The 25,787-nt window shown below is 37.1% G+C and overlaps 1 protein-coding gene across 1 annotated transcript; it reads right to left on the bottom strand.

Moving 5' to 3' along the window:
- Positions 1 to 2,493: 2,493 nt before the first annotated feature.
- TYRP1 (tyrosinase related protein 1) lies at positions 2,494 to 22,906 on the bottom strand. The gene is made up of 8 exons (XM_030294141.2): positions 22,724 to 22,906; positions 21,828 to 22,290; positions 20,400 to 20,722; positions 17,140 to 17,344; positions 13,117 to 13,284; positions 9,869 to 10,048; positions 4,977 to 5,123; positions 2,494 to 3,907 (listed from the first exon to the last, which is right to left on the bottom strand). The coding sequence occupies exons 2-8, from the start codon at positions 22,210 to 22,212 to the stop codon at positions 3,702 to 3,704; spliced, it is 1,614 nt and encodes a 537-aa protein (XP_030150001.1). The 5' UTR covers positions 22,213 to 22,290; positions 22,724 to 22,906; the 3' UTR covers positions 2,494 to 3,701.
- Positions 22,907 to 25,787: the final 2,881 nt, after the last annotated feature.

Genomic DNA, 25,787 nt, shown 5'->3' with positions numbered 1-25,787 from the left:
AAGCGTCCGACTTCAGCCAGGTCACGATCTCACGGTCTGTGGGTTCGAGCCCCGCGTCGGGCTCTAGGCTGATGGCCCAGAGCCTGGAGCCTGTTTCCGATTCTGTGTCTCCCTCTCTCTCTGCCCCTCGCCCGTTCATGCTCTGTCTCGCTCTGTCCCAAAAATAAATAAAAAACGTTGAAAAAAAAAAAAGTCCAAATCTTTTCCCCTGCATCCAATTTTAAAGATTACACGTAGCTGTCAGTAGGCACTGTGTCTGAAATTTGCTTCTGGGAATGAACACAGTATGTAACTTCAGAGGGGCACAAAAACAATAGCTTTACATTTTTGATTGTGTAGGAATGTTCAATTGGGCATTCTTACTCTGTTGAGACTATAATGCTTAGCTCAGTTGGTGGCACTGGCATATAATGGGGGTCTATGTACCAAGACAGAATCTGTTTAAGTGGTGTGAAATATGCTTTCCAGTAAGTGCATAATAACTTCATTGACTATGTTTTATAAGGGAAATGAAGGACTGAGAACCCTAGAAAATATCCAAGATTGCAAATGACTATTATTTGAAGTGAATAATATGATATATTACAGGAAGAGTAATGGTCACCTGATCAAGATACACACACTCACACACACACACACACACACACATATATATATACACATATATATATACATATACATATATACATATATATATATACTAAACTAAAATATATATACATATATACATATACATAAATATGTATATAAATATGCATATATTTATTGTATACATATATATGCATATATATGTATGTATATATATATATGTATACACACACACACACACACACAAACTAAACAGAAGTCCTTGAGTACAAGAAAAATAAAGCAACATGTTTAGGGAGAAATAATGAAAGATACATTTATAATATAATGAGTTCTCTTATAATTAAGTTTTTTCCTCCTCTGTCCCATGAACTATTTGATATTAACTAGTCTCTTAGCTTCTATTTTAACCATTCCAAATTATTCTTAATAGACATTATTTACAAACATCATCATTATTATCTTTGTAAAACATACTTTATTGTCTTTCCTGCTCCCTCTTACCTGTAGAATGAACTCCAGATTTCTTAGGATTGCATATAGGACACTCTGATTTTATTCCTGATTTATCTTTCTACTCCTCTCCATGAAAAGGTGATGTAGCATCCATATTGCTCTATGCTCTAACCACACTGACCTACTTTATGTTTTTGAATGTTCCATGTCACTTAAACTTCTGCTACTTTGTCCCTGCTGTCATTTCTGTATGGAGTGCCCTTCTCTACTCTTGTGTTTGGTAAATCCATTAGCATTCTTTGAAGGCCAAGTCAAAAATGACCATCTCAGTTTTCTATTCCTTCCCTTCCCTTCCCCAATTCCACAGTTTTGGAGTATGTCTGAAATCTAGGTGTGCTTAATAAATGTTTACAAGGGGCAACTGGGTGGCTCAATTGGTTGAGTGTCCTACTCTTGATTTCAGCTCAGATCATGATCCCGGGGTCATAGGGTCAAACCCAGTATTGGGCTCCATGCTGAGCGTGCAGCCTGCTCAAGAATCTCTCTCTGTGTTTCTCTCTCCCTCTGCCCCACTTATACACTATCTCAAATAAAAATAAATAAATAAATATCAGTAAAGAAAGAAACATTTATGCAATGAGTACTTAGTAAATCTCCAAAAATATGATGTGGCAGACTTAGTTTTATTAATGTTTAAATAAATCTTACATTATATAATAATATATTTGAAAAGCAATGAGTATATAATGTTTTATTTATTTATTTTTAAAAATTTTTTTTAATGTTTATTTATTTTTGAGACAGAGAGAGACAGAGCATGAACGGGGGAGGGTCAGAGGGAGAGGGAGACACAGAATCTGAAGCAGGCTCCAGGCTCTGAGCTTCAGCACAGAGCCCGATGCGGGGCTCGAACCCACGAACCGTGAGATCATGACCTGAGCCGCAGTCAGACGCCCAACCGACTGAGCCACCCAGGCGCCCCGAGTATATAATATTTTAATAAAATGTAGTCAAAAATCAATTCAGGAATGGTATTTGAAAGTTAAAAAGATACTATTATTATATGCATTCTCTTTTACTAACACATTTTGTCTGTTTTTCTTGTGTTCATAGCCTTAAGATTGCTTAATATAGGGAAACCCATAACCAATTGTGTACATAACGTTAATCTTGTTTTTTGAGTTGGTAATATCAGACTCCCCACTTTCTATAGTGTATAATTACTATTGTTCATATTTCTTTTCACCGATTTTGCCAAAAATGTTTGTTCCCAGTGACCAGCCTTTCAAGTTCTTCATTGAGAATATTGGTTCAGTAACCCAAGATCAAAAACAGTAAAAATATTTTAGGTTAGAAGATAGACAGAAGAAAAATTAATGACAGCCTCACACAACTGCGTCATGAAAGCCTCACACAACTGATGACATAATATTATTGTTATTTTATTTTGAAAACATATGAAAGACCGATAAGTGATACGAGAAGGCTACTTGAAACACGATGAATCGAATGGTGTTTGTAGAGCACGGTATTGCGTATTCTCCACTTTATGCCTTGCTTTGGGTCACTAAGATATTGGAAGAGGAATGGGGACGTGAAATGTATGAATGGGTTGCTGGCTTCCAGTCCATTGACAGGTAGAACATGGTGGCAAATAGAGTATCAACTGTTTTTTAAACAAAGTGAAGTCTTTGCCTCTATAGAGTGTGACAAAGATCAGGATTTTTTTGCGACGTTGAACCTCAGACTAAACCTTAAACTAAACTAAACTTTGGTGCCCAAGGGGAATTCTAGTCTGAAAAACTTAATTGGGATCCCATTTGTAGCTCCACATAATGGATTTTAATTAATAAATGTGGCTTCCTATATATCCGTTGTTCGATGTCAGTGAACGGAAATGTGTTTGCATTTTCACATTGTAGAGATGCCTACTGATGTATTTTAATCAGAGATTTACTATTATGATTTGTCTTTATACATAAACAAAGCACAACAGCTTATTTACATTGTCATATAGTTGGTCTTGAAAACATGCCCAAATCTTCACATTGTCTGCTTAAATATCATAGAGTTGGTGCAAACTACCATTTTATTTTCCTTTACTCTTTTTTTAAATCTCTACCTTCAACACCAATTTCCAGAAATCCCATCCATTCTTAAGTATTTGGAGTCTTCTCCAGGGTAACTAGGCTGTTTCTCAGCGTTTCTTATCATGTGTTCAGGAGGCCACATTCTCAGATTCAGGGTTAGGGTTAGTATATGTGTCTCGTATTTTGCAGTTCAGAGACCTCTCCAGAGGGTTAGGGTTAGGGTTGGGAATTAGGGTTAGAAGACAGGGGTATATGCCTGCAACCTACCATTTTATTTTGTTTTGTTTTGTTTTGTTTTATTTTAATTTTTTTAATGTTTCAAGTTTTTGTTTAAATTCTAGTTTGTTAACATACAACCTACCATTTGAAATAGAGTTGGAAAAAAGAACGTATTAAAAAGACTGTGACTCTTCTGTGCTCTAGCAAATAATATGTAGAGCTCTAATTCCAACATGGGCGTGCATAAGAAAGAAAGTAATGGAGGAAAAGAACATACAGGAATTTCATGTTATGTTTCAACCAGGTGTTCTTGTGATGCTAATGTATCAGAAAATTGGTCGTTTGTCATTAGACCATAGACTGATTAGGATTGTGCATTTTTTCATATTCTTCAGCATAGTGTTGATATTGATCAGTGAGAAGAGGCTGATGTGCTTCGTCCATGTTGCTTCTGGCACGAATCATACAAGAAGCACCCGCAAAAATGACCGCGACCAGTGATAAAGCAGCAACTACTCCTATAGTAACAAGTTCAGAAATACTAAAATTCCGACCTGTGAAAAACAAAAGGAGAACAAAAAATAAACAGTATAGTAGTTGCCACCAAAAATCAGCTACCCTAAACTTAGGCATTGTGGCAGGCATTTTACCGAAATCTTCATATATAATTTTTAAAGTTTATTTGTTTATTTATTTTGAGAGAGAGAGAGAGAGAGAGAGAGAGAGAGAGAGAGAATCCCAAGCAGGCTCTGTGCTGTCAGCACAGAGCCTGCAGGGCTCAATCTCTCGGTTCCTGAGATCATGACCTGAGCTGAAGTCAAGAATTAGACACTTAACCAACTAAGCCACCCAGGTGCCCCCATATAGAACTTTTTTATTGTCCACATTGCAGATGATAACACCTGTCATGTTGAAGGCACTTACCAAATTTCTCCTACTAAGTGGACCCTATTGGGATAGCTATTATTATTTCTGTTCTAAAGGTGAGAAAATTATGCCATAGAGTTTGAGCCACTTGTCCAAGGTCACTTGGCCAGTAGGCACCAGAGTTGGTTTAGGGGCCCAAGTCTTTCAAAACCCACATGCTGTGCTCTTCACTATACCCTGCTGCCTTTGTTGGGAAGGGATTGAAAAGAAAATAAGAATGTTTGAATTTCAAAATCTCAGAAAAAGCAGCGCAGAGTATCTCACTCCATTTTTTCTTTTTAGAATAAAGATACGAAGGCACCATTATGTAGTAGAAAAATTGGGGCGTATTACATGAACTTAAGCTCAAAACTCATTATCTCTGCCTACTAGAAATATGACCTGTGACAATTACCCTTTCTCAGCTAATCATAGCTAGCCTCATCTTCCTTATTTGTAAAATGAGGATTACAACACTTAGCTCAGAGGGTTGTATGGATTAAATGAGATAGTATGCTATAGAATCAGCTTAATTCCAGATCAGAGTGGGCTCTCAACAAATGTTACATTCAATCTCTTTATCCCAAAATAAAAATCCAAATAAAACCTTCTAAATCTAAGTGGAAAATATAGGCCTCAGAATACTGTGATTACCTTAAAAGGTAGCAAATATAGTTTTGGTAATTTCCACAGAAAAGATACATTTTCAATACTCACTTGGCCATTGAACTTCATAAGTATATCCCAGATTGTCTGGAGCAGTAACAAACATTTCTATGTTGGTAACTGGAGGCCAGAATGGAACCATATTGTATTGCCTATTATGTCCAATTGGGGCATTTTCCAATGGAAATGTGGATACATCTAAAATATGCCAAAGAGACATCTTGTTAATAACATAATAAAGTTAGTATTAATAGATTATTATGTCCTGAAGGTGACCTAAAATATTCTAGGATAACATAAAAATGTGTTTTTTTTTTAATTTTTTACTGGATAAAGACATAAAAATAGTTTTACTGTATATAGCAGAGCAGGGAAAATTGCATAAAACAGAGTTCAAATGTTTTGAACACAGCACTAACATAACATCCAATAGATCAAGAACGTTTAAAAGCAGGGAAGTTTTAGTATTTTATCATCTATGTTGATCATTAGTTGTTTTACTTTTAAATTACAGAAACTTATTTGAAAAAAATTCACTAAACTTCTCTTTCAAGGCTAAAAAAAGATGGACGTATAGTTTGCTGAAGCTTCATCTATAAATTTGAGAGGTGCCATATCTAATGGAGGTTTGTCCTTGAATATGAATATGTCTGTTTAGTATTCTTCATTTTTTTCTGTTTACTTCCCGAGATATAAATATGAACTTATCCCCTATATTTTACTCTGTTAGAAAAAACACTTAAATTTTTAAACCAAGTTCCTGGGATATTATTTCCTTCTTGCCACTTCTCCTCTTTCAACTTAAATACAAGTTACAGGCATTTATATTATTAATGAGTTTCTGTCATCAGGGATAAAAAGAGTGATAGGTTCTTTGTGGCAGAAGATTGTTTTTTTTTTTAATTTTTAAAAAAATGTTTATTCATTTTTGACAGAGACAGAGCATGAGCAGGGAGGGTGAGAGAGAGAGAGGGAGACACATCATCTGAAGCAGGCTCCAGGCTCTGAGCTGTCAGCACAGAGACCCACGCGGGGCTCAAACCCACGAACCGTGAGATCATGACCTGAGCTGAAGTCAGATGCTTTACCGACTGAGCCACCTAGGTGCCCCAAGATTGTTCTTTTCTATTATTGTTGTTCTACATTTATGTTGATACAACTAAATAGGTGGGATATCACAAAACCAGAGTTGGAATTGGGCTTGGGCTGGACACGAGTGGACAACTATGTAGAAGAGCTGGAATATGTGAGAAAGCGGAGTATTACATTTTCTGTTTGCAAGAAATATATCACCTGGACAGTCCCTGTGATCCTGGGAAGCACAGAAAAGTATTTTAGCGTCTACTTTGTAAAACAACTGATCATAGCATGGCATGTAGTGTGTATATTTTTGCGACTTTAGATTTACTATGTATTCATGCTAATTTAATATTTATTGCTTCAAATCTGTTGAGCTCTTACTAACGTAAGACACTGGTCTCGGCATGGAGGCTACAGCACTGCACAGAACAGACAGAACGCCTGGCCCAAGGAACCCACGTTTTGGTGTATTCTCGTTAATTATTTATTAAAGTTAATAATGTAGATAAACTTTTTTTTTTTTTAACTTTCTATTTCACCTTTCCACTACAGCCTGACTCGAACAGCCTCAACCCCATTCAGCATCAGCGCGGTGATCAAGTTACATCGATTCAACTGAATGGAGGAATAATTGTGAAAATAGCAAACAAGAACAGTAGAATCGTCATGAAACTTCCCTATGCAAGACCCTTCCCATCTCAGAGTTATAGCCAACAGCCTTCAGGATCTTCCCCCTGTTACCTCTCTGACCTTATTTCCCACCATTTTCTCCCCACTCTCTGCTCTGCTCTGGCCACAGTGGGTTCCTTTGTTCATCCCAGGATGATTTTCCTCCATGTATTTATTTAGTACTCACCATCCCCTTTCCTGATTTTCTTAGCTTGCAAACACTTGCTCCCATCTAACATACTTTATATTTATTTACTTATTTTTACTGCCATTTCAACTAACAACTAGGGGAGTTCCAGGAGGGAAAATATTTTTGTGTTTTGTACGCTACTGTATTTCTGGTACCTAAAATACTATGTAGGAAATGGTAGGCACTCAAATAGTATTATTTTCCAGCTTTACTGAGGTACAATTGACAAAAAATTGTATGTATTTAAGGTATATGACATGATGATTTACAAATGGCCACCTGCTCCGTGAAAAGGTATTCAATATCACTAATTAGGAAATGCCAATTAGAACCATCCTGAGAGATTACCTCACACCTGTAAGGATGGCTGTGGTCAAAAAGAAAAGAGATTACAAGCATTGGGAAAAGCGTGGAGAGAAGAGAGCTGTTGTGCCCTGTTGGTGGGAATTGGTGCAGCCAGTATGGAAACAGTATGGACGTTCCTCAAAAAATTAAAAATAGAACTACCATATGATCCAGCAATCCCACTTCTGGGTGTATCTCTAAAAGACATGAAATCAGTATCTCGAAGAGATATTTGCACCCATGTTCATTGCAGCATTATCCATAAGAGCAAAGATATGGAATCAGATACTGTTTGTGAAAGGCTTTGAGTGTGTGCGTAATTAGTTCATTTCTCTCAGGGCAGGATAAGTAGGGTCTGGTCTGCGAAACGTATACACTGCTTCTTCTGAAAAGCTCACTATATTTAGTGCTATACATAAAACTTCATTCACATGATTCGCATTTGGGAAAAATGGAAAATTGAATTAAATGTGCACATGGATACAAAATGTTAGTGAATAAAACTTAACATCATATTGAATAAAGTTTGCGTGCTCTATATTATACCACCTCATGTCTAATGAGACATCACATTATATGCGATGACTCTCATTTCCTTCAGCTGTAAAATGCAATTCTTATTCCATTTGGACCCTAATAATTTTATAATCCTATGATTTTTGAAGATACTTCCTTATTATAAAACCTTTCAATACATTTTGAAAACTAATTCCATCCTCCACTCATAGACTTATTTGCAACAAAGACTTCTGCTGTATGCATCATTTTAGACATTTTTCTAATCTTTTTATTTTCTTCCTATGTAGTCGTTCTATGACATTGTTTTTCCAAGGGACGTTTGCAGGGACATGGAATATTTAAGCAGAAGGTTAATCGTTAGTGTTCAGTGTTCCTGCAATTTTTAAGTGTTTACATTAACTTGTCTTATAATTTTATGGCCACATTTTGTCAAAAATATGCTTTAGGCTCCCTACTTTTTGCTCATGGTACTTTTCCCTCTACTACCATCCAAGTAACTGAGAGCTATTATGCAATTTATATAGTACAAGCAAAGGAAGTGGGGAGAAAATAACAAAGGTATTTATCTGATTCATCGATGACCATTAACAACTTGTTATAGATGTCAAATAATGATCTTTTCAATCAGGATATGTAAGGCAAAGGAATACTTGTTTGCATAGTTGAAAGAAAGCTCCAGATTACCCAAGATTCTCCACCTCCTTTTACTTCTTAAGTAAGTCCTAAGTAAGAACAACTTACTAACAGCCATGGCCTGGTGAATGGCTGAATAACTACAGCTTGTGCATTGTTGCCTAGTTCTGAGAAGTGCGTGTTTAACAAGTTTTTGTTCATTCCTAAACCTATGACCTCCACTTGACTTGCTATTGTCATAAGAAGTAATATAGCTAAACATATGCAAAATGATAATTATGATTTCTAAAGGAGAGGGATATTGTTTTATATTAAATGTATGAATGTCTAAGAAAGGTTTGCTAAAGGAGAATGCCTGAGATATTGGTAAAGAATTAGAAGTGAGCGATAGGATTGTAAACATAAGGTAGTCATTATGAAAATCTAGACGCATACTGGACTCAGATTGCATCTCAAGGGTTGTTAATTTCTTGTTTCTCGTTAAAGAAACAGACATTGTAAATTGTAGATAATTCATTATGACTGTAGGTATGCTTGTGAATACATATGAAATAAGGTGGCACTCCAATTAGTGAATTCATAGCAGATGGATGAGTGAATAGTTATATGTGAGTTATTTGTTTCTTGAATGATTTTCTGATGGAACATATGATTTTGACCAACGTATCTGTGAATGGTCGTAATCAGGTTGGATTAGAGGCTTCTCCTGTACATACACACCAAGAAATAAGAGACTGGCTGAATTGGGTAGATAAGTCAATAGATAGTTTATACCCAATATTATGTTTATGTGCGGGATAAAGTAAAGGCACAGAAGCCAAAATTTACAAACTTTTGAAGTATGAACATGTATGATGCTTTAACAAATAGAAGTACTTCATTGTTTGCAAAGTGACTTGAGCCTCTCAGCCAAGTAGAAGTGAAGAGAAAGTGGCCTTCTAAATAATATTTTTAAAAACCCATTAAAATGAAGTTGAAAAAGATTTTCTATGCTGTGCTCTCTATAAAAACCAACATTAACTTTTCAAGTTGAAGAGAATTTCCATTTGTAAGAGGCCAGCAGTAATAAAAATCAAAACTGTGGATTATGAGCATAATTTTTTCTGTCTTTTAGGTATCGAAGAAGAGATCAGTGAAATTTTTTTTTATTCATGAGAATGTTCCAAAAAAAGAAAAAAAGACAAAAAAAAGACATGCAAATGTTCATTGGAAGCTACAAGGAAGAAAAATTGGGGAAACATGACAGTCATCTTTTCAAACTAAAAAATGAGAAGGGATTACGTGCTTACTCTGATAATATAATACTGTCTCGTAACTATTTTTATAACTTTTTATCTGCATTTTCAAAGTCGTTTGGGACATGTGGAAACAGCTAGATATCACAGCTCTTTTCTCCTTATTTTGAAGTGTAGTTCACATGTGTTAAGTGCGTAGTCTATAGTGATAACTATACCACCTGAACAGTCTCCTTACTGAGCCCGCAAAAAAGCATAGGAGAATGTCTCACCAGCATTATATCTCCTCAGCCATTCATCAAAGACTGCGTCAGTGAAAGTGTGCAGGAGGACAAAAATAGGATCGTTTGGAGATAAATGGGTTTGTCCCCCTGTTCCATTCAGGAATAGATGAGCCAAATTGTGAAGGCTTCGAATAGCAGGGTCATACTTTCCCGTGGGATCGCTGTAACCTAGATATAAAAAGAGGGGTGAGAAGAATGAAAACCATTGCCAATATCTTGCTTTTCAAATCAACAGCAGCGATTATATCAGGAAACAGTTTCTCCGCAGTTTGTCAGGCCAATTTTTGCCCTGATATAATAGCGTTGCTTCTCTGTACCTATGGTTGGTGACATTTCTTGCTATACCCAGAGCTAGGTTAGCTTTAAGCCAGTGGCACAACATTCTAAATGTAGCCTCAAGGTTAAAAATAATGACCTGCAAAGATGCCAGCCAAAGTATATAGAGCACTCTATTTTGACAAGGCAAACATTGGTTCAGTGGAAATAAAGACAGTGGAAATCTCCTTCTCCTAAAAACTAACACAGTTGGGAGGACATCACTCTGATTGTCCTGGACCTTAAATTGCCAGATATTACTTCAGTTTCCTACCTCATTCCTTTTCACTGTCACCATGTTTATTTTGGGAAAGTTATCTTATGTTTGTGGAAAAGTCACAATTTCCCAGAGCATGCTTATCATGTCTGTACTAGTTTTAAACATCTGGAGGGGCGCCTGGGTGGCTCAGTCAGTTGGGCGGCTGACTTCGGCTCAGGTCAAGATCTCGCGGTCCGTGGGTTCGAGCCCCGCATCGGGCTCTGTGCTGACAGCTCGGAGCCTGGAGCCTGTTTCGGATTCTGTGTCTCCCTCTCTCTGACCCTCCCCTGTTCATGCTCTGTCTCTCTCTGTCTCAAAAATGAATAAACGTTAAAAAAAATTAAAAAAAAATCTGGAAAGCCTATTGTCAAAACATTTATATAATATTTAATAATTTCCTATGTATCCTCTCTCTATTTCCCATATTCTATATGATGTATATGATATCCCTATATAATATGTATATTTCCTACATTTCATGTATTATGTATTTCTTATACTGTATGTCTCCCATATTATATATTGTATATATTTTCTATATATATTTCCATATGATATTTATTAGGTATATATATTAGGCAGAAGGTAAGGATAGATCACAAAAACGGAGGGTCTGTGATGCAGGATGGAGTTATAAGTGTACCTGGTTGGCTTTAAGAATCAGAGGTGGAAGAACAGGGAAATATTACATATTATTAAATAAAATTAGAATTTAAAATACATTAACCCAAGGGTGCCTGGGCCGATCAGCTGAGTGTCTGACTCTTGATCTCAGCTCAGGTCTTGATCTCAGGATCGTGAGTTTAAGCTCTGCATTGTTTTGTTTTTTGTTTTGTTTTGTTTTGTTTTGTTTTCAAGATGATAAAATATATTAACCCATTGGTACAATTACACTCATTTATTTAGTCATTTTGCATACATTTATTCCATTATTATTTTTTTTATTTACGAAATGTTTAAAGACTGCAACGTACACGGCATGTTGGTGGGCACTGGTCCTTTCAGACCTTCTGTCAGGAAATCAGTATAATTTGTCCTTTGATTAGTCATCATTAAGATGCAACCTACATATTCTTGTAGAAATTAGTCCTTATGGCCAATAGCCAGATTATGGAAAGAGCCCAAACGTCCATTGACTGATGGATGTATAAAGAAGATGTGGTATATATATATAATATATATATATATATGCACACACACACACACACACACACACACTGGAATATTACACAGTGATCAAAAAGAATGAACTCTTGCCATTTGCAACAATGCGGATGGAACTAGAGTGTATTATGCTAAGTGAAATAAGTCAGTCAGAGAAAGACAAATATCATATGACTTCACTCACATGTGGAATTTAATAAGAAACACAACAGAAGAACATAGGGGAAGGGAAGGAAAAATAAGATAAAAACAGAGAGGGAGGCAAATCATAAGAGACTCTTAAATTCAGAGAACAAACTGAGGGTTGCTGGAGGGGAGGTGGGGGGGGCTGTGCCAAATTGGTGATGGGCATTAAGGAGGGCACTTGTTGGGGTGAGCACTGGGTATTATATGGAAGTGGTGAATCACTGTGTCCTACTGAAGCCAATACTGCACTATGTGTTAACTAACTTGAATTTTAAAAAGTAAATTAAAAAAAAGGATATAATGCTTATGGCCTTAGTTTATATATACCAGTTTAGTCAAAACATAGTGATTATTTATTGAATAATCTCCAAATCAGTGCATTCATATTTAGTTATTAACATAAAGACAGAATAGAATGGCATCCAGTTTTGATGATAAAAGGGGAGAGAAAGGAAAATAATGATTAGATTTCTATGTCAAGTATCTCAGATCATGGAGACAGAGAAATGTATTCCTATTTTTTTTTCTCAGGGGGAGGAGCCTAACATGTTTAATGCTATATTTAATGTACATTGTGACAATAAGAAGTTTATAATACGTTAAATGTGATTCTGTTGTTTCAAAACTTTAAATATGTATCAGTGATGATTTAGAGATATTAAAATGTATTGTATAAAGACAATGGACTTAAAAAATTTTGATTTGAAATTGTGTTCTGTTACAAACTATCTTGGGAAATTCATTTCACTTCTTTGGTCTTTAGTTTCCTCACCTTTAAAATACTTTGAATGAAATAAGGAGAATCACATGAAATATCATTAGATGGTAGTTTGAATTTTTATAGTCCTTTAAAAACATTCATAGGATAATATAAACCTAAATGAAATATATGCCCCAGCCAGGCATTATTGGATGTCAACTAATTGTTTAGAAACTTTATTGTTATTTTTTAAGAAAAAAATTTAGGCTCTCAAAGTCTTGAAAATTATTTGCCTCTACCAGAATTTGATAGAGTTATAATGATTAGCCACCTCACAGATTTGAGTTAATACTTTTCAGGTATTTTAGAGATTGAAGACTAATTTCCCAAGGATTCTACTATGATAATTTAAAAGAGTTTCATGGCCTGACACTTTTCTTTAAGAAGTTCTTTTTTGAGCAGGGAATTGTGACTACATCATAATAGGAGGCAACATTCACATAAATTCATAAGATCAATATGGCTTCCAAAGATTTTTCAAGATCTGAATGTGAATAGTTCAGTTTACTGTGACAACTACATAAAATCAAAGCACTGACTTCTTTTACTTACCTTCTACTGTATTTCGGAAACTGTTTGTAGAATTGGAATAAAAAGGAGGGGTGTCAAATAAACCAACTTCCAAGCACTGCGCGACATCCTGTGGTTCAGGAAGACGTTGTACCATTGGTCTCGCCACATTTCCAGCTGGATTTCTCCTAATTGGCCCCCCCTCAGTGCCTGGAAAAAAATACAGGGTATAGGAACACTTACAGAATATTTACAGATCTCTTTGCTCTTCCATTTTTATGTAGAGCATGATCACTGAAAGGTTCTCCCTGGTAGAAGAGAACATTTTAAAAAGGCAGACTTAGGGGCATTACAGTGAGAAGATTTAAGTTATCACATTCATATCATTGTGATATATCTGTGAGCAGAGTTAGATGTGTGATACATAAAATCATTGGAAGAAAAAAATGATCACAATAACAGACAGAGGTCCTGTTATTTGTTTAATCAATGTATACCTCATTACTGAAAATATATTAACATCAAAAGTCCATGGATATTGAATTTTGCCAAAATAGTCTCATAAACCTAAATCCCATATTAAATCTATATTTCACACGTGTGTGAAATTTTATATTCAATTACTGTTTGTTTCAAGCCTTCAGAGAAATAAAGAAAAACAATCTACAATTTCTTTGGGAACTGGTCTATATTTCAATCGATACATATTTTTTAGCAATTAATATGAGAAATAATTAAACTTGTTAAAAGGCACGTGTTAAAAGGCACTAAGACAAACAGGCAAGCAAAGGGCTGTGATACTAGGGATAATAGAATGGGTGCCTTGAGGGAGGGAGGGAGAGAAGGAAGAAGGAAGGGAGGGAAGGAGAGAAAGAGAAAGAGGGAGAGTGGAAAGGAGAAGGGGAGAGACAGAAAGACAGAGATTGAGAAAGAATATCAATCCTTTCCAGGTGTGTGGTTTCAGAAAGATGTCATTAAAGAAAAGAGATTTGCAGGAGCGCCTTGGCGGCTCAATTGGTTAAGCAACTGACTTCTGTTTAGGTCATCATCTCATGGTTCATGGGTTCAAGCTCTGCATTGGGCTCTGTGCTGACAGCTCAGAGCCTGGAACCTGCTTCTGATTCTGTGTCTCCCTCTCTCTTTGTGCCCCGCCCCCCCACCACTTGTGCTCTGTCTCTCAAAAACAAATAAATGTTAGAGAGAGAGAGAGAGAGAGAGAGAGAGAGAGAGAGAGAGAGATTGCAAAGAACCCTGATTCTCTGAGAAGAATTTTCAGGGTAAATAGGGGAAATGTTACAAGTCAAACATTTTCAACAGAGGTAATAAGAACGATATGCTTTCTCCTATCTATGAGATAAGCTCCCTCAGAACAAGAACTTTTTCTATTCTCACTCACCAGTACATCCCTTAATCTTGGTACAGGGCCTGGCAAATAGTAGATGCTAAATAGTTATCTGGTGTATGTTGATATATGGAAAGATCATTTGGGCTGTAAAGAGGGCTGGTTGGGGAATAGCTTGCCTGGCGTACAGGACAATGCAAGAGGATAAGGGACGGTGGGAACAATGTAAAGCTAGACCAGATTCATATTGTGGAGAAATTATGTTTAATTCAATAGGAAATGAAGAGAACTCTTAGGTAGATGGGAAAAGAGGAGATCGGTTAGGAATATTTTGCATTTTCTGTTCCAATGATCTCGAGAGAAGCATGTGTGTGTCCTAAGAGGATATGCAGAATAATCCACTGGGGTGGGAGAGGTGATATTACAATCTCAATTTGTATTCATTTTACCTCATTCATAAAGCTTACTATGTTGTAATGTTTATAATTAACATAACGATTAGTACCTAATGAATTAGCATAGCAACTTTATATAATATAAAAATAAAACATATGCCAGTCTTGAGATTGGGAAGGAGATAGCACACTGTTTTAGGTATGCATTATTATTAAAACTTTCAGACCCCACCGGCTAAAACTATCAATCCAAGCTTGTGTTTTAAGGATTATTGTTCAGGAGCTATCAATACATTCCAAGAAAAACACGATAGATTACATGGGTTTTGAAAACATCACACCCTAATCTGCCCTCATGGAGTTTCACAGTGGAAAATTCTGATAGTAAAGAAACTAGTTTAAACGAGTTAAATTTAACCTGGGTCTTTTTAGATTTGTTTGCACATGGACAGCCTCTGCCAATGCACCTGATTTAACCTCATATGGATTGGAGTCCTGTGGAGTTTCCATGCAGGAGTGAATGAAAAGTTCTGAGTGTATGAAGGAGAAAATAGATTTAAGAAATACTGCGTAGAAGGAACAACATTCTTCATATGATGAATCCAAGATGATATTTTAGTGGCTAGAAGAGTCTTAGGTGTCAATAACTCATTCTTGCAATGTACCAAGTTTGGCGCTTTAATGGGACGCTGGAGAGGCATTGTGCAACAAACACATGAAAATACAGGATTGGGATATGTAAGGAAGGTTTGTTCTAAAAATGTACGTGCATGGCTGTCCAGTAAAGGATGATCAATGAAACCACAGGAATGGATAATTTCATCCAAGAACAGAATTAGGAGAATTAAATAAGATATATGAAAGCATTTGGTACCATATCAGGCACGTAGTATGTGTTCAATAAACTGTTAGTTTCCTTTCATCTTTCACTGGCCTAATAAAGAAAATTCTTGGTGTTTATATCACGAACTAAGAAAAGAAGTATTCCTCAAATGTGTTTCCCTAAAATACACAGTCTTCAATTTTTCATGAAACTACGTGTCTTGGTTATGAGACCTCTTGACAAGAACAAGTGATGAAAATAGAATCTTCTCTCCTCTGCCATAATTTTATTTACCCACTTAAACTGTGCTATATTTTGGCATCCAGTCACCAGTATCGTTAGAAAAGGTCTGGAAAAAATTCCTAGGACAAAATACAATTGCCTGCTCAGAAAGGGATTTAATGTTTTGGTATCTAAAGATATATTGATTCTCAATGTCATTTCAAGGTGGGATCACTCATTCAGCTTGCTAAACAAATACAATTTTTATTCTAATTTTTAAACTTCAACCGAAAAAAATATCCATACACTATCACTTCTCTTTTTCCTATATGCAGCTAAAAATTCTTGTAATGCTGAAAAAAATCTACTGAATTGTTCTATTTAGAATATTCTTTTTGAAGGATATTCTTTTTTTTTAAGGTTGATATAGGAATTTCATATTTTCAGCTGAAAAGTATATATGGAAATAAATATATTTTGAAGACGTTAACAAAATAAATTCCCATGAATCCAGTTTTTACATTGAAGAACAAGTTTAAAATAACCAAACATGCCTGAAGAAGAAAAGTGGATGGGGTAGGTGACTAATAATTAAGACCTTGTGTTGGTGCCACAGAGAGAGGTAATAATGTGATCCAAGGAAGAGAACAACACACTCAGGAAAAGACCCACATATCACAGAACCTTGACCTAAGGCAGCAGTGGCCTATACATCACTGGAGAAAGGATGCCGGGACAGCTGGTTTAGCATGCTCTTTTTGTGTTCGCTTTGACAGAGGTGCAAAGAAGTTAGCTGGAAGACATCTTGCATAAGGTATCTTCCTTTTCTTAAAGATACCCTGCATATCACCTTTTGCTTTTGACCCTCTGACTAGAACTTTACTCTCAGGTCACTTCAAACTCTTTCGGCATATTTCAGATTTCCTAGGGAAACAATTTGCTCTGAAATTTCAACTCAAGACACATGACTACTCAGGAGTGCTGTATGTGCTAAGAGGATTAATCTTAAATAACCATAAGTTTCCAAAGTAAGAGAGTGAGCAAGGCACTGGCCAAATTTCTCAAGAAAAGCAGTGTAAAAATGTATAGACACTTTCTGTTCCCCCCGGGAACCTTATAGAGTGCCTTGAGTAGCGTAGGTGTTCAATGAACGTCTGTACATCGATTCTCTCTAATAAAATATTTTATTCTGAAGTCCTTAGTAGAATGAGGGCTTTCAGACAGCACATTTAATCTCTTTAGGTAATAGGGAATTCTGAATCCTAGATGGGTTTGGAACTTACTATTACAAAGTGTTCCCAGGGTATCATAATCCTCCAAGGACTCGCAGACCACTCGCCATTGAGAAAAGACAGAGTTCAGGCTTATAAGAGTGGGGTCAAAGTTGCTTCTCGATCCCATGAGGTCATCGGTGCAAATGTCACAGATGTTCTTCCCGGTTGCAAAATTCCAGTAAGGAAGGGAAAATGAAGGATCCTGCAACATTTCCTAGATCAAAGAAACTCTGTTAGCGTTCTCTGCTTTTGTTTAAAATTCTCCCCCTTTGCTTGGTTTTCTCCCTGGCTGTCTGTTTCTATCAACTCTCTTTTGGTAATTAGAACCAGTCAGTGTATCAGTGGTGTCTGAGTAGCCAGAGGAATTAAATATCTTATTTAACAAAGCTTATCACATACTATGAAGAGTCATTGAGGCACTAAAGAGAATGAAACTCAACTCATCATACAGAAGTTTCTACAAATGCTATTTTTTGGGGAAAGAAGTCTCCCCCCCCCCCTTTTTTTTTCAGGTAGGTAATTCAAGTTCTATTGGTGATACCAAAATATATATATATATATCAATAATAGCTTTCGCTCCTTGACATTTTACCTCCTGTTTTCATATCTCTAATTCAAGCATCATGGAGTCTTGGTCTGGAGCCAGACCCAGTCTTTAAATATATTATGTAGAGCAGTGCTTTTTGTTTTCTTTCTTTCTTTCTTTCTTTCTTTCTTTCTTTCTTTCTTTCTTTCTTTCTTTCTTTCCGTTTAACATGAATGACTTCAGGCATTTAGATTCTGGGCTTTAAAATTTATTTGTGGGTTAGCAAGGGTAGTGGAAGAAGCCCATGTGAATTCCAGGTTTTCCAAATATGAGCTATATGGATTCGACTTTTCACAGGCTACACAGACAATCTCTTTCACATCACCGTATCTGCCTGGATACTGAAGGCATTTTACTTAAAGACCCCTGCTTCAGAATCTAAACTGTTAAGACTTGGGTTTCTGCTTAAAAACTAATACCAACGGGAAATGTGAAATGAAGCCGAGTATTTCTTTGTGCACACAGTTCTTTAGACCAGGGACATAGTTTCCTTTCAGAGCTGATCTTAACAATTTTAAAAGTACTGGATTCAGGGGATGCCTAGGTGGCTCAGTGGTTTAAGTGTCCTACTCTTGATTTTGGCTCAGGCCGTGATTTCATGGTTCGTAAGATCAAGCCCCACTTCAGCTCTGCGCTGACAACGTGGAGATCTCTTTCTCTCTCAAAAAACAAAATAATACAAAACAAACAAACAAAAACCTTAAAAGAAAAAGTAATGGACTCAAGATCACATGCTTATTTTATTGAGTTCCTTAAAACATATGTTTATTGTATTTGTTCTCATTCCTTTAGACCTTTGTGGAGTTATATTTAGGGAGTGAGATTTAAGTGTAGAGATTGCCATCATTGTGCCTCACCTCCTAAGCATTTAGTACATTTCTGCTTTTTCACTTTAAACCCTTTAGGAAGCATTTCCTGGTCCCCAGGGTATTTTAGAGGACCAAAAGCTTTCCAAAGCATCCTCCTTTATTGATCTCCAGGGGTTTAGAGTCCTTGTTTAGAAGCCATTGTTCTGGTTCACAAAAATTAGTGACAGCTTCCAAGGGATCATTAAGAGTCAGTTTGTGGTTCAGAATTGACATTTGGGAGTTGGAGAATATTCATGTGGCATTTCAACTGTGCATTACATTTAGACTGTAATTCGTTGGATCCCTTGTGCTGTTGGGTTTTAAAAATATAAGGCATAGAGGTTGAAGTTTACACAGGCAAAATCGAAGCTTTTAGATACTTTCCACCTGCCCTTTCATTTTGGTGTGCCCATGAGAAAATGACTTAGAGGCATGGAGATCTGGAGTTGATTACAAATGACAGATTTATCTACTCGTAATCTGCTAAATGTCTTACTTGTAATAAGAGCTATAAAATATGAAGTTCAGAGTATCAGATGAATTAACTTAATCACTCTCAAACTGAATATGGATGGACTACTTTTATACCAATGTTTTATTCTGTATTTTAGTGCATTAATTCTCTCTCGCCTCACCATTTATTTTCTTGTGATAGTGCTGGACACAAGCATACTGCAAATCAATAAATGAATCTAAACACCTTTTTTACCCTCAGATATTTTTAGATTAACTTTTATATTTTAATTTGAGGGAAGGAATCCATTTACCTAGAAAACACATTCATTTTGTGGATTTCCTAGTTGAGATCTAATAATTTAAAATTTCATTTTATTTTTTTATGTTTATTTATTTTGTGAGAGAGAGAGAGAGAGAGAGAGAGAGAGAGAGCAAGTGTGTGTGGGGGGGTGTAAGAGAGAGAGAATCTGAAGCAATCTCTGTGCTGACAGCACAGAGCCTGATGTGGGGCTTGAACTCATGAACACTGAGATCATGACCTAAGCCAAAACCAAGAGGCAAACACTTAACCAACTGAGCCATCCAGGCATCCCTCAAATTTCATCTTAAAATTACAATACTCTTCTCAAGAAAAGCAATTGGTAAAATAAATGATAAAAAAGTATCTATGTTAACATACTTTAATGTGGTTTGAGGTTCTCCGCTTAAAAGATAAGCAGGAAATACTTATGTTTGGGCTGAGGTCTACTATATGCCCCAAAAGTTGATGCCTTTTAAGTAAAAATGAGACCTGAATGGTGTGATACTTTTAGTAGGTTTCTGAGGTAGGAGGCATGGAAACAAAACAGAGTTCAATCAACATATGACAATATAAAGGATATTGTTTTTCATAATTTATACTTTGTGCCATACACTCAGAATCATTTGCTGGCATAACAAGGTGTATATTTGGGACTTGGTAGACTGAGAATTGTATGCACACTTTTTTTTTTTATCCAAACCAGGAGGAGGGGGTATCGATTTACATTTGGGAAGGCCGGCCCATCAACTGAGATTCTTTTGTTGCAAGCTATGTGAAGATCATTTTTTCAATTATGCTGCAGCATATGTCCATCACTTTGCATCACACCTAGAGATGTCTCAACTGGCTCCCTCACCATTGATATTACTTTCTTTTCCCTTCACCAAAGATGAAGACTAATTAATGAGTAAGTAATTTACTAATAGGGAGAAATTTAGAATGTCAAAGACAGATCAATATCATGAAATCGCTTTGCCATCACATGTTTCGATCGCTCAGAACGTAGTGGATGAAAACGGCTTCCTAACGATCCACCTTGTCTGTCGGGGACCTGAAAAGTGCAACGTGTCACACATACCTGCATGTCTCTCTCCAATTGCAGAAGGTGGTACCTGTGCCATGTGAGAAAAGCCGGTCCCTCGTGAGAGAAATCCACTTCGCCAAAGCTTTCCTGTCCCGGCCCAAGGAAAGTCTTTTTGACCGAATAGTAGTGTGTCCAAACAAAGTAGTTGTAAATGGAAATGTTCTCAAATTGTGGCGTGTTGCCATCTGGCCCCAATATTTCTTCTGATCTCCTGGTGGCGATGACAAACTGAGGGTGCATTGTCCTCTTGGCCAGATGCAGGGCCTGGACAAAGTGGTTCTTTTCTTCTGCACTCAAGTCCAGAAGATTTCTCCTGACTTCAAGGATACAACATTCAAACGTGAAAATGTGCCATGTGAGCATCGTCTTAACACTGCGCCCCATTTACCCATTAATGATAATTTGCATATATGCTTAAATAAGTTTATACTCCTTTAAAATTCCCCTCACCTGAATCTCTTCTTTAGGCCTGTTTTTTGCCTTCCCCCGCCCCCTGCCTGCCAACTTACTCTAGGGTTTTCATTAGTTTTCGTTATTATGACTATGGACTTTATGATTCTGTGATCTCATATTTATTTCTGCTCATCATTGGTATATTTTTCTGGAACTTTCTATCTTTTCAAAATCATAAGCCTCATAAAAAACATGACATAGTGGTTAATTCCAGGGACTTACTCTGTGACTCTGTACACGTGTTTCTAAGTCTCACCTTCTCATCTGAAAGGGTGTATATAAAAATAATACCTGCTTCATAGAGTCGTAAAGGTTAAAGAATACACACACAAAAAGCAATTATATCAGAGCATGGCTCATAAAATAGGCTCAATAAACATTCTGTTAGACCCTTGGCCCAATGTTTGGCACATAGAAAACAACGATGTATCTCTGGATTTACTATTTAAAGCTTTATTATTTATTGCCATTTAGTAGAGTGAAGGCCAGGCTCGTCACCTGAAATGGCTGAACTTGATCATCACAAGGGGAAGTTTCTTTGTCGGTTAGCAAGTGTAGTAGAAGTAGATCATGGTTTAGAGCTAGACTGACTTCACTGGCAAATTCCAGGTTTTTCAAGTACCAGCTGTAAGGATTTGACCTTTCTGAACCTCACTTACTACAATTAACATAACTACCTTGAGAAGTCACTGAAGGGTCTAGTCATGAACACCTACCATGGTTCCCTGCATGGAGCAGTTGTTCCATAAATGTTTTGGAAGGAGATCTTGTCAGTCAGAGGATCTGAGCCTTAACCTCAACTCTTTAAATACACTTATTAGCCTCTCTGAGCCTCAGTTTCCTCAACTGTGAAGAGGGAAGAATGAGTTGTATGACTTTCAGATGTGCTTCCAGCTCAACTGATTTAGGTTCCTATTAAATGCATAGAGTCTCATGAAGAACTGTATATACACACAGATCCCCACTTACCTATGAGAACTCTCTGGTCACAAGCAGCTCCTTTCCATCCAGGACGGCAAGTCCCACAGTTGTGTCCTGAGAAATTGCCATTGCACCGGCATGTCCTGTTGAAGAACCTCGTGGGCCAAGCCTCCCGATCATCTCTGCCATCATGCGGGTAATGGGGGCTGTGGGGTCGTGAGTCTGCAGTCACTGCCTCACACCTGCCCCGCCCTGACGAGGAGCCACAGCTGTCAGTCCCAGGCCCAGACAGTGGGGACAGGTCTGGGCAACACACACCATTTCTCAGAGCCTCAACGGTGGCACACTGTCTTGGGAATTGAGCCCAGGTCTGTTGAGAACACAGCAGGGGCAAGACGATGTATCCCAGAGAGAGGAATTTATGGGCTTTCATTCTGCTCGAAGCAAGAGTGAAGAACAGATCTCTGGTTTGCAGCCCTTTGTGTAGAGACTGAAACACATAAAAATCAGGCTGAAAAGGAGAAAGCAAAATGGCATTAGTGCAAGTTTTCTTTTTGTGCTGTTATAAACAGGCAGGAGCCCTCCCCAGCCGCCCGCAAAATGCTTTTCATATCTGTGAAATGACATTTCTCGCAAATAGTAAAAATAGTAATTTACCTGGAAAAACTTGACATGGATAATAACTACATAATTAAATCCCCTGCCCTAGCATTTAGTTTTCTTTATTTTAAATTTCTATTTATGAAAAAAAAAAATACTTATCATAGATGTCTCTTATCCAAAGCATTCGTTAGCAGGTCATGGCCATTAATTACATTTAGCCATGAAGCTGAAAGAATTGGAAGCAGATTTCCTGCTAGTTAATTTCCGTGACTTAAAATCTCCCATCCTAATCGAGTTTTGGCGGGCATCCACCTGCTCCCCATAGAGCTTCCCTCCAGTACCTTAAACTCCTGAGCGGGTTCTCTGATGAACCCCTCTCAGAGCTGAGTGTTTTATATTTGCTTGTCCCCTGATGTCAGAGCTGTTAATTGCATGTGAGTTTCTGCTTGATAAGTAATCCCAAATCTGCTCACCCAAACTGGGAGGGGCTGGTCCTCTTCCCCACCCTTTACTAATCCCCTTTCACTTCAGTACGTTTTTCTGCCCTTTAAGTACTTTGTTAGCACATGATTCCCTTCCCACTGATTTCCTTGTGATGCTTAAAGTTTTAAGAAAAGGTCAGAGGCACTAATTTGGAACACAAGTCAGAGAAACTAGAGAGCTTTTGTTTGCGTTGTAGAGATTTAGGTGTTTGTTTTTTTTTTTTTTTTCCTTTGACTTATATCTTTAGAAGATGAATGAGATTACTTACATTTCCTTAGTGATACAAGGGCTAGACTAGTACTTGTATCTGATGGTAGCTTTGAGTTGTGTTTGGTCTTGAAAACAGATGTTGCCATTCTTATAATTTCTATAGGGGATAACTGAAGTAGAAAAGCCATCAGATACAACTTCCCCGAGTTACATGGCATTGGCCTTCATGGCGCCCGCTGGTGTTGAGAGTTGGGTACTCCAGTTCCTTTACCTCCACTGGGGTAGTGTCATCTACGTGGTCAAACATCACAGGCTCACTACTACTTCTGTTGTTTAGAAGATGACCGCTGAATGGCTTCTTCTTTCCTTGTGCCAATGGCACACTAATTTTAAATTTTAAAATGTTGCCATAGTGTTAATGGCTTCATACAATCATTAATCGATATCTCAAGGTTTCATATCCATTCAGGGCAAATTTAATTGTGAAAAATAACGCATATAAAATGATATTTAGATAGTCTTTTTGGTCGTTTTGCTTTTTTTAGTCCGATCTCTTACTGGATCAAAGTAGATTATCATTTTTCTCTCTGGAATAAAGGTAGTAGTAATGTAACATTGGTGGGTTTCTTCATTTTGACAAAGGTACTAAAGGCATGGATGTTAACATCTGTGTAACTTTTCTGTATATCTAAAATTATTACAAAATAAAATATGTATTTTAAAAAACTATTTAAAACACAGTTTTAAATTATTCATCCATATTCATATATCATAAGTTATTCATCCATATTCATATATATATTCATGTGTGCAGATATAAGTATACCACAGTGTGTTATATTACACTGAAAGAAAAAAAAATGAGGCTTTGCCCATTACACCTCTTTGTTATATAATTTTTACAGTTACCTCAGGGTACCCTGAGTGCAGTGTGATACATAACTGACTGATAGGCACAATGTGGGGGCATCTGTATCAAATCACCTAATATTAATTAAATGTAAGAATAAATGTAAAATGATGTTCTGATATTTTCTTTCTGGACCCCTTAGGAGATTGTGAGAATCCCACCCTGGAGATCACTGCTAAGGGTGATCTCATCCTACCACGTGGAATTCATCTATGGGCTAGAGAATCTCAAGTCAGTAGCTCTAATAACACTGTCTCCCCAGAGGTCCTGACTTCTGTATCTAACTGCCTACTCGCTAAGTCCATTTAGACGCCTAGGAGATTCATCAGACATTTATAAAATGTGTTCCTCTGTCTTTCACATCTCAGTAAAAGGAATCACTGTTCAGCCCATTGTTTAGGAAAAAACCAACACGCCAAAGTCATTGTTTTTTCTTCTTTGTTTCACAGAGACTGCGCTCATCAATTGGACCGACAGGGTCTAATTTGAAGCTGTCCTTAGCTCACACCTGCCCTGTGGCCATGACCTCATTTATCTCTTCACCTTCCATGCTTCACCACACAGGAATGTATTCTCCACAGAAGATTTTATTCTCCACTTAGCAATGTGAAAGAACTTTTACTACTGATACCCGATCACCACTGCTCTCAATAAAACCCTTCAATGTCTTCCAAATACACATAGAATAAAATCCAAATGCTTACAGGAGCCTATATGATCAGGCCCCTCCTATCTCTTACAACGTGCTAGCATCCTTCTCGTTACTCCTTTGTTCAATGGCCAACTTATTACCCCATTGGCCTTGTCCCCAAGTCTTTGTGCAACTTTCTATTTCACTTCATTCAGGTTTCTATTCCAATGTTATTTCTTCAGAGTGGCCTTGCCTGATGATCCCACCTGTCAGCTCCTAACCCCATCATTTATTACTTCCTTTTTAAGATTTAGACTTTAAAGTACCAAACACTGACTATAATTTTTGTTCCATATTAATTTTTCACTTATTGTTTCTCTCACTCATCATAAGGCAAGTTTTTGTCTTTCTTTTTCAATACTGACCTGAGAAATCATTAGAGAATCACATAGCCATTAAATTTTTTTTTTTTTTTTTCTTCTTCTGGGGCACCTGGGTGGCTCAGTCAGTTAAGCGTCCGACTTCAGCTCAGGTCATGATCTCGCTGTCCGTGAGTTCCAGCCCCCTGTCGAGCTCTGTGCTGACAGCTCAGAGCCTGGAGCCTGTTTCTGATTCTGACTCCCTCTCTCTCTGCCCCTCCCCCACTCATGCTCTGTCTCTCTGTCTCTCTGTCTCTCTCTCTCTCTAAAATATATAAGCATTAAAAGAATTATTTTAGAGAGAGAGTGTACAAGTAGGGGATAGGGTGAGAGGGAGAGAGAGAGAATCGGAGTCAGATGTGGGGCTCGATCCCAGGACTCTGGGATCATGACCTGAGCCGAAATCAGGAGTCGGACACTCAGTCGACTAAGTCAGCCAGGCCAGGCATCCCTAGCCATTTTTTTGTTTGTTTGTTTTCAGTGAAGTTGGGCTAGACATCTGACTTACTTACTCCTAGTCTAAAGATTCATCAGTATTCCCACTAAAAGAAAAAATACAACCTACCTCCAGTATTTTTATTAGTTACTATTAATGAACATCTATAATTTCCTAAATGTTATACATACACTATATACCCTTCTTCAAAAATATTATTAAAATATTACTTTTATGCCTGTGTTGCAGATGAAGACACAGAAGTTTATGGAGATTAAAAATTCTTTAAAATTCATGTAATTTTCAGTTTCAGGTT

The sequence above is a fragment of the Lynx canadensis genome, chromosome D4, assembly GCF_007474595.2.
Source record: "Lynx canadensis isolate LIC74 chromosome D4, mLynCan4.pri.v2, whole genome shotgun sequence".
NCBI lineage: Eukaryota > Metazoa > Chordata > Mammalia > Carnivora > Felidae > Lynx > Lynx canadensis.
The sequence above is the reverse complement of the archived record's forward strand: the minus strand, read 5'-3'. Positions and strand labels throughout refer to the sequence as shown.

What these genes read in the sequence shown, in the direction of transcription:
- TYRP1 (XM_030294141.2), bottom strand. Translation starts at nt 22,212, where the DNA reads ATGAAAGCCCATAAATTCCTCTCTCTGGGATACATCGTCTTGCCCCTG. An exon ending in AATTGGAGAGAGACATGCAG is followed by an intron (nt 17,345 to 20,399) that starts GTATGTGTGACA and finishes TCTTTGATCTAG; the next exon opens with GAAATGTTGCAGGATCCTTC. An exon ending in GCTGAGGAGATATAATGCTG is followed by an intron (nt 5,124 to 9,868) that starts GTGAGACATTCT and finishes GGCATATTTTAG; the next exon opens with ATGTATCCACATTTCCATTG.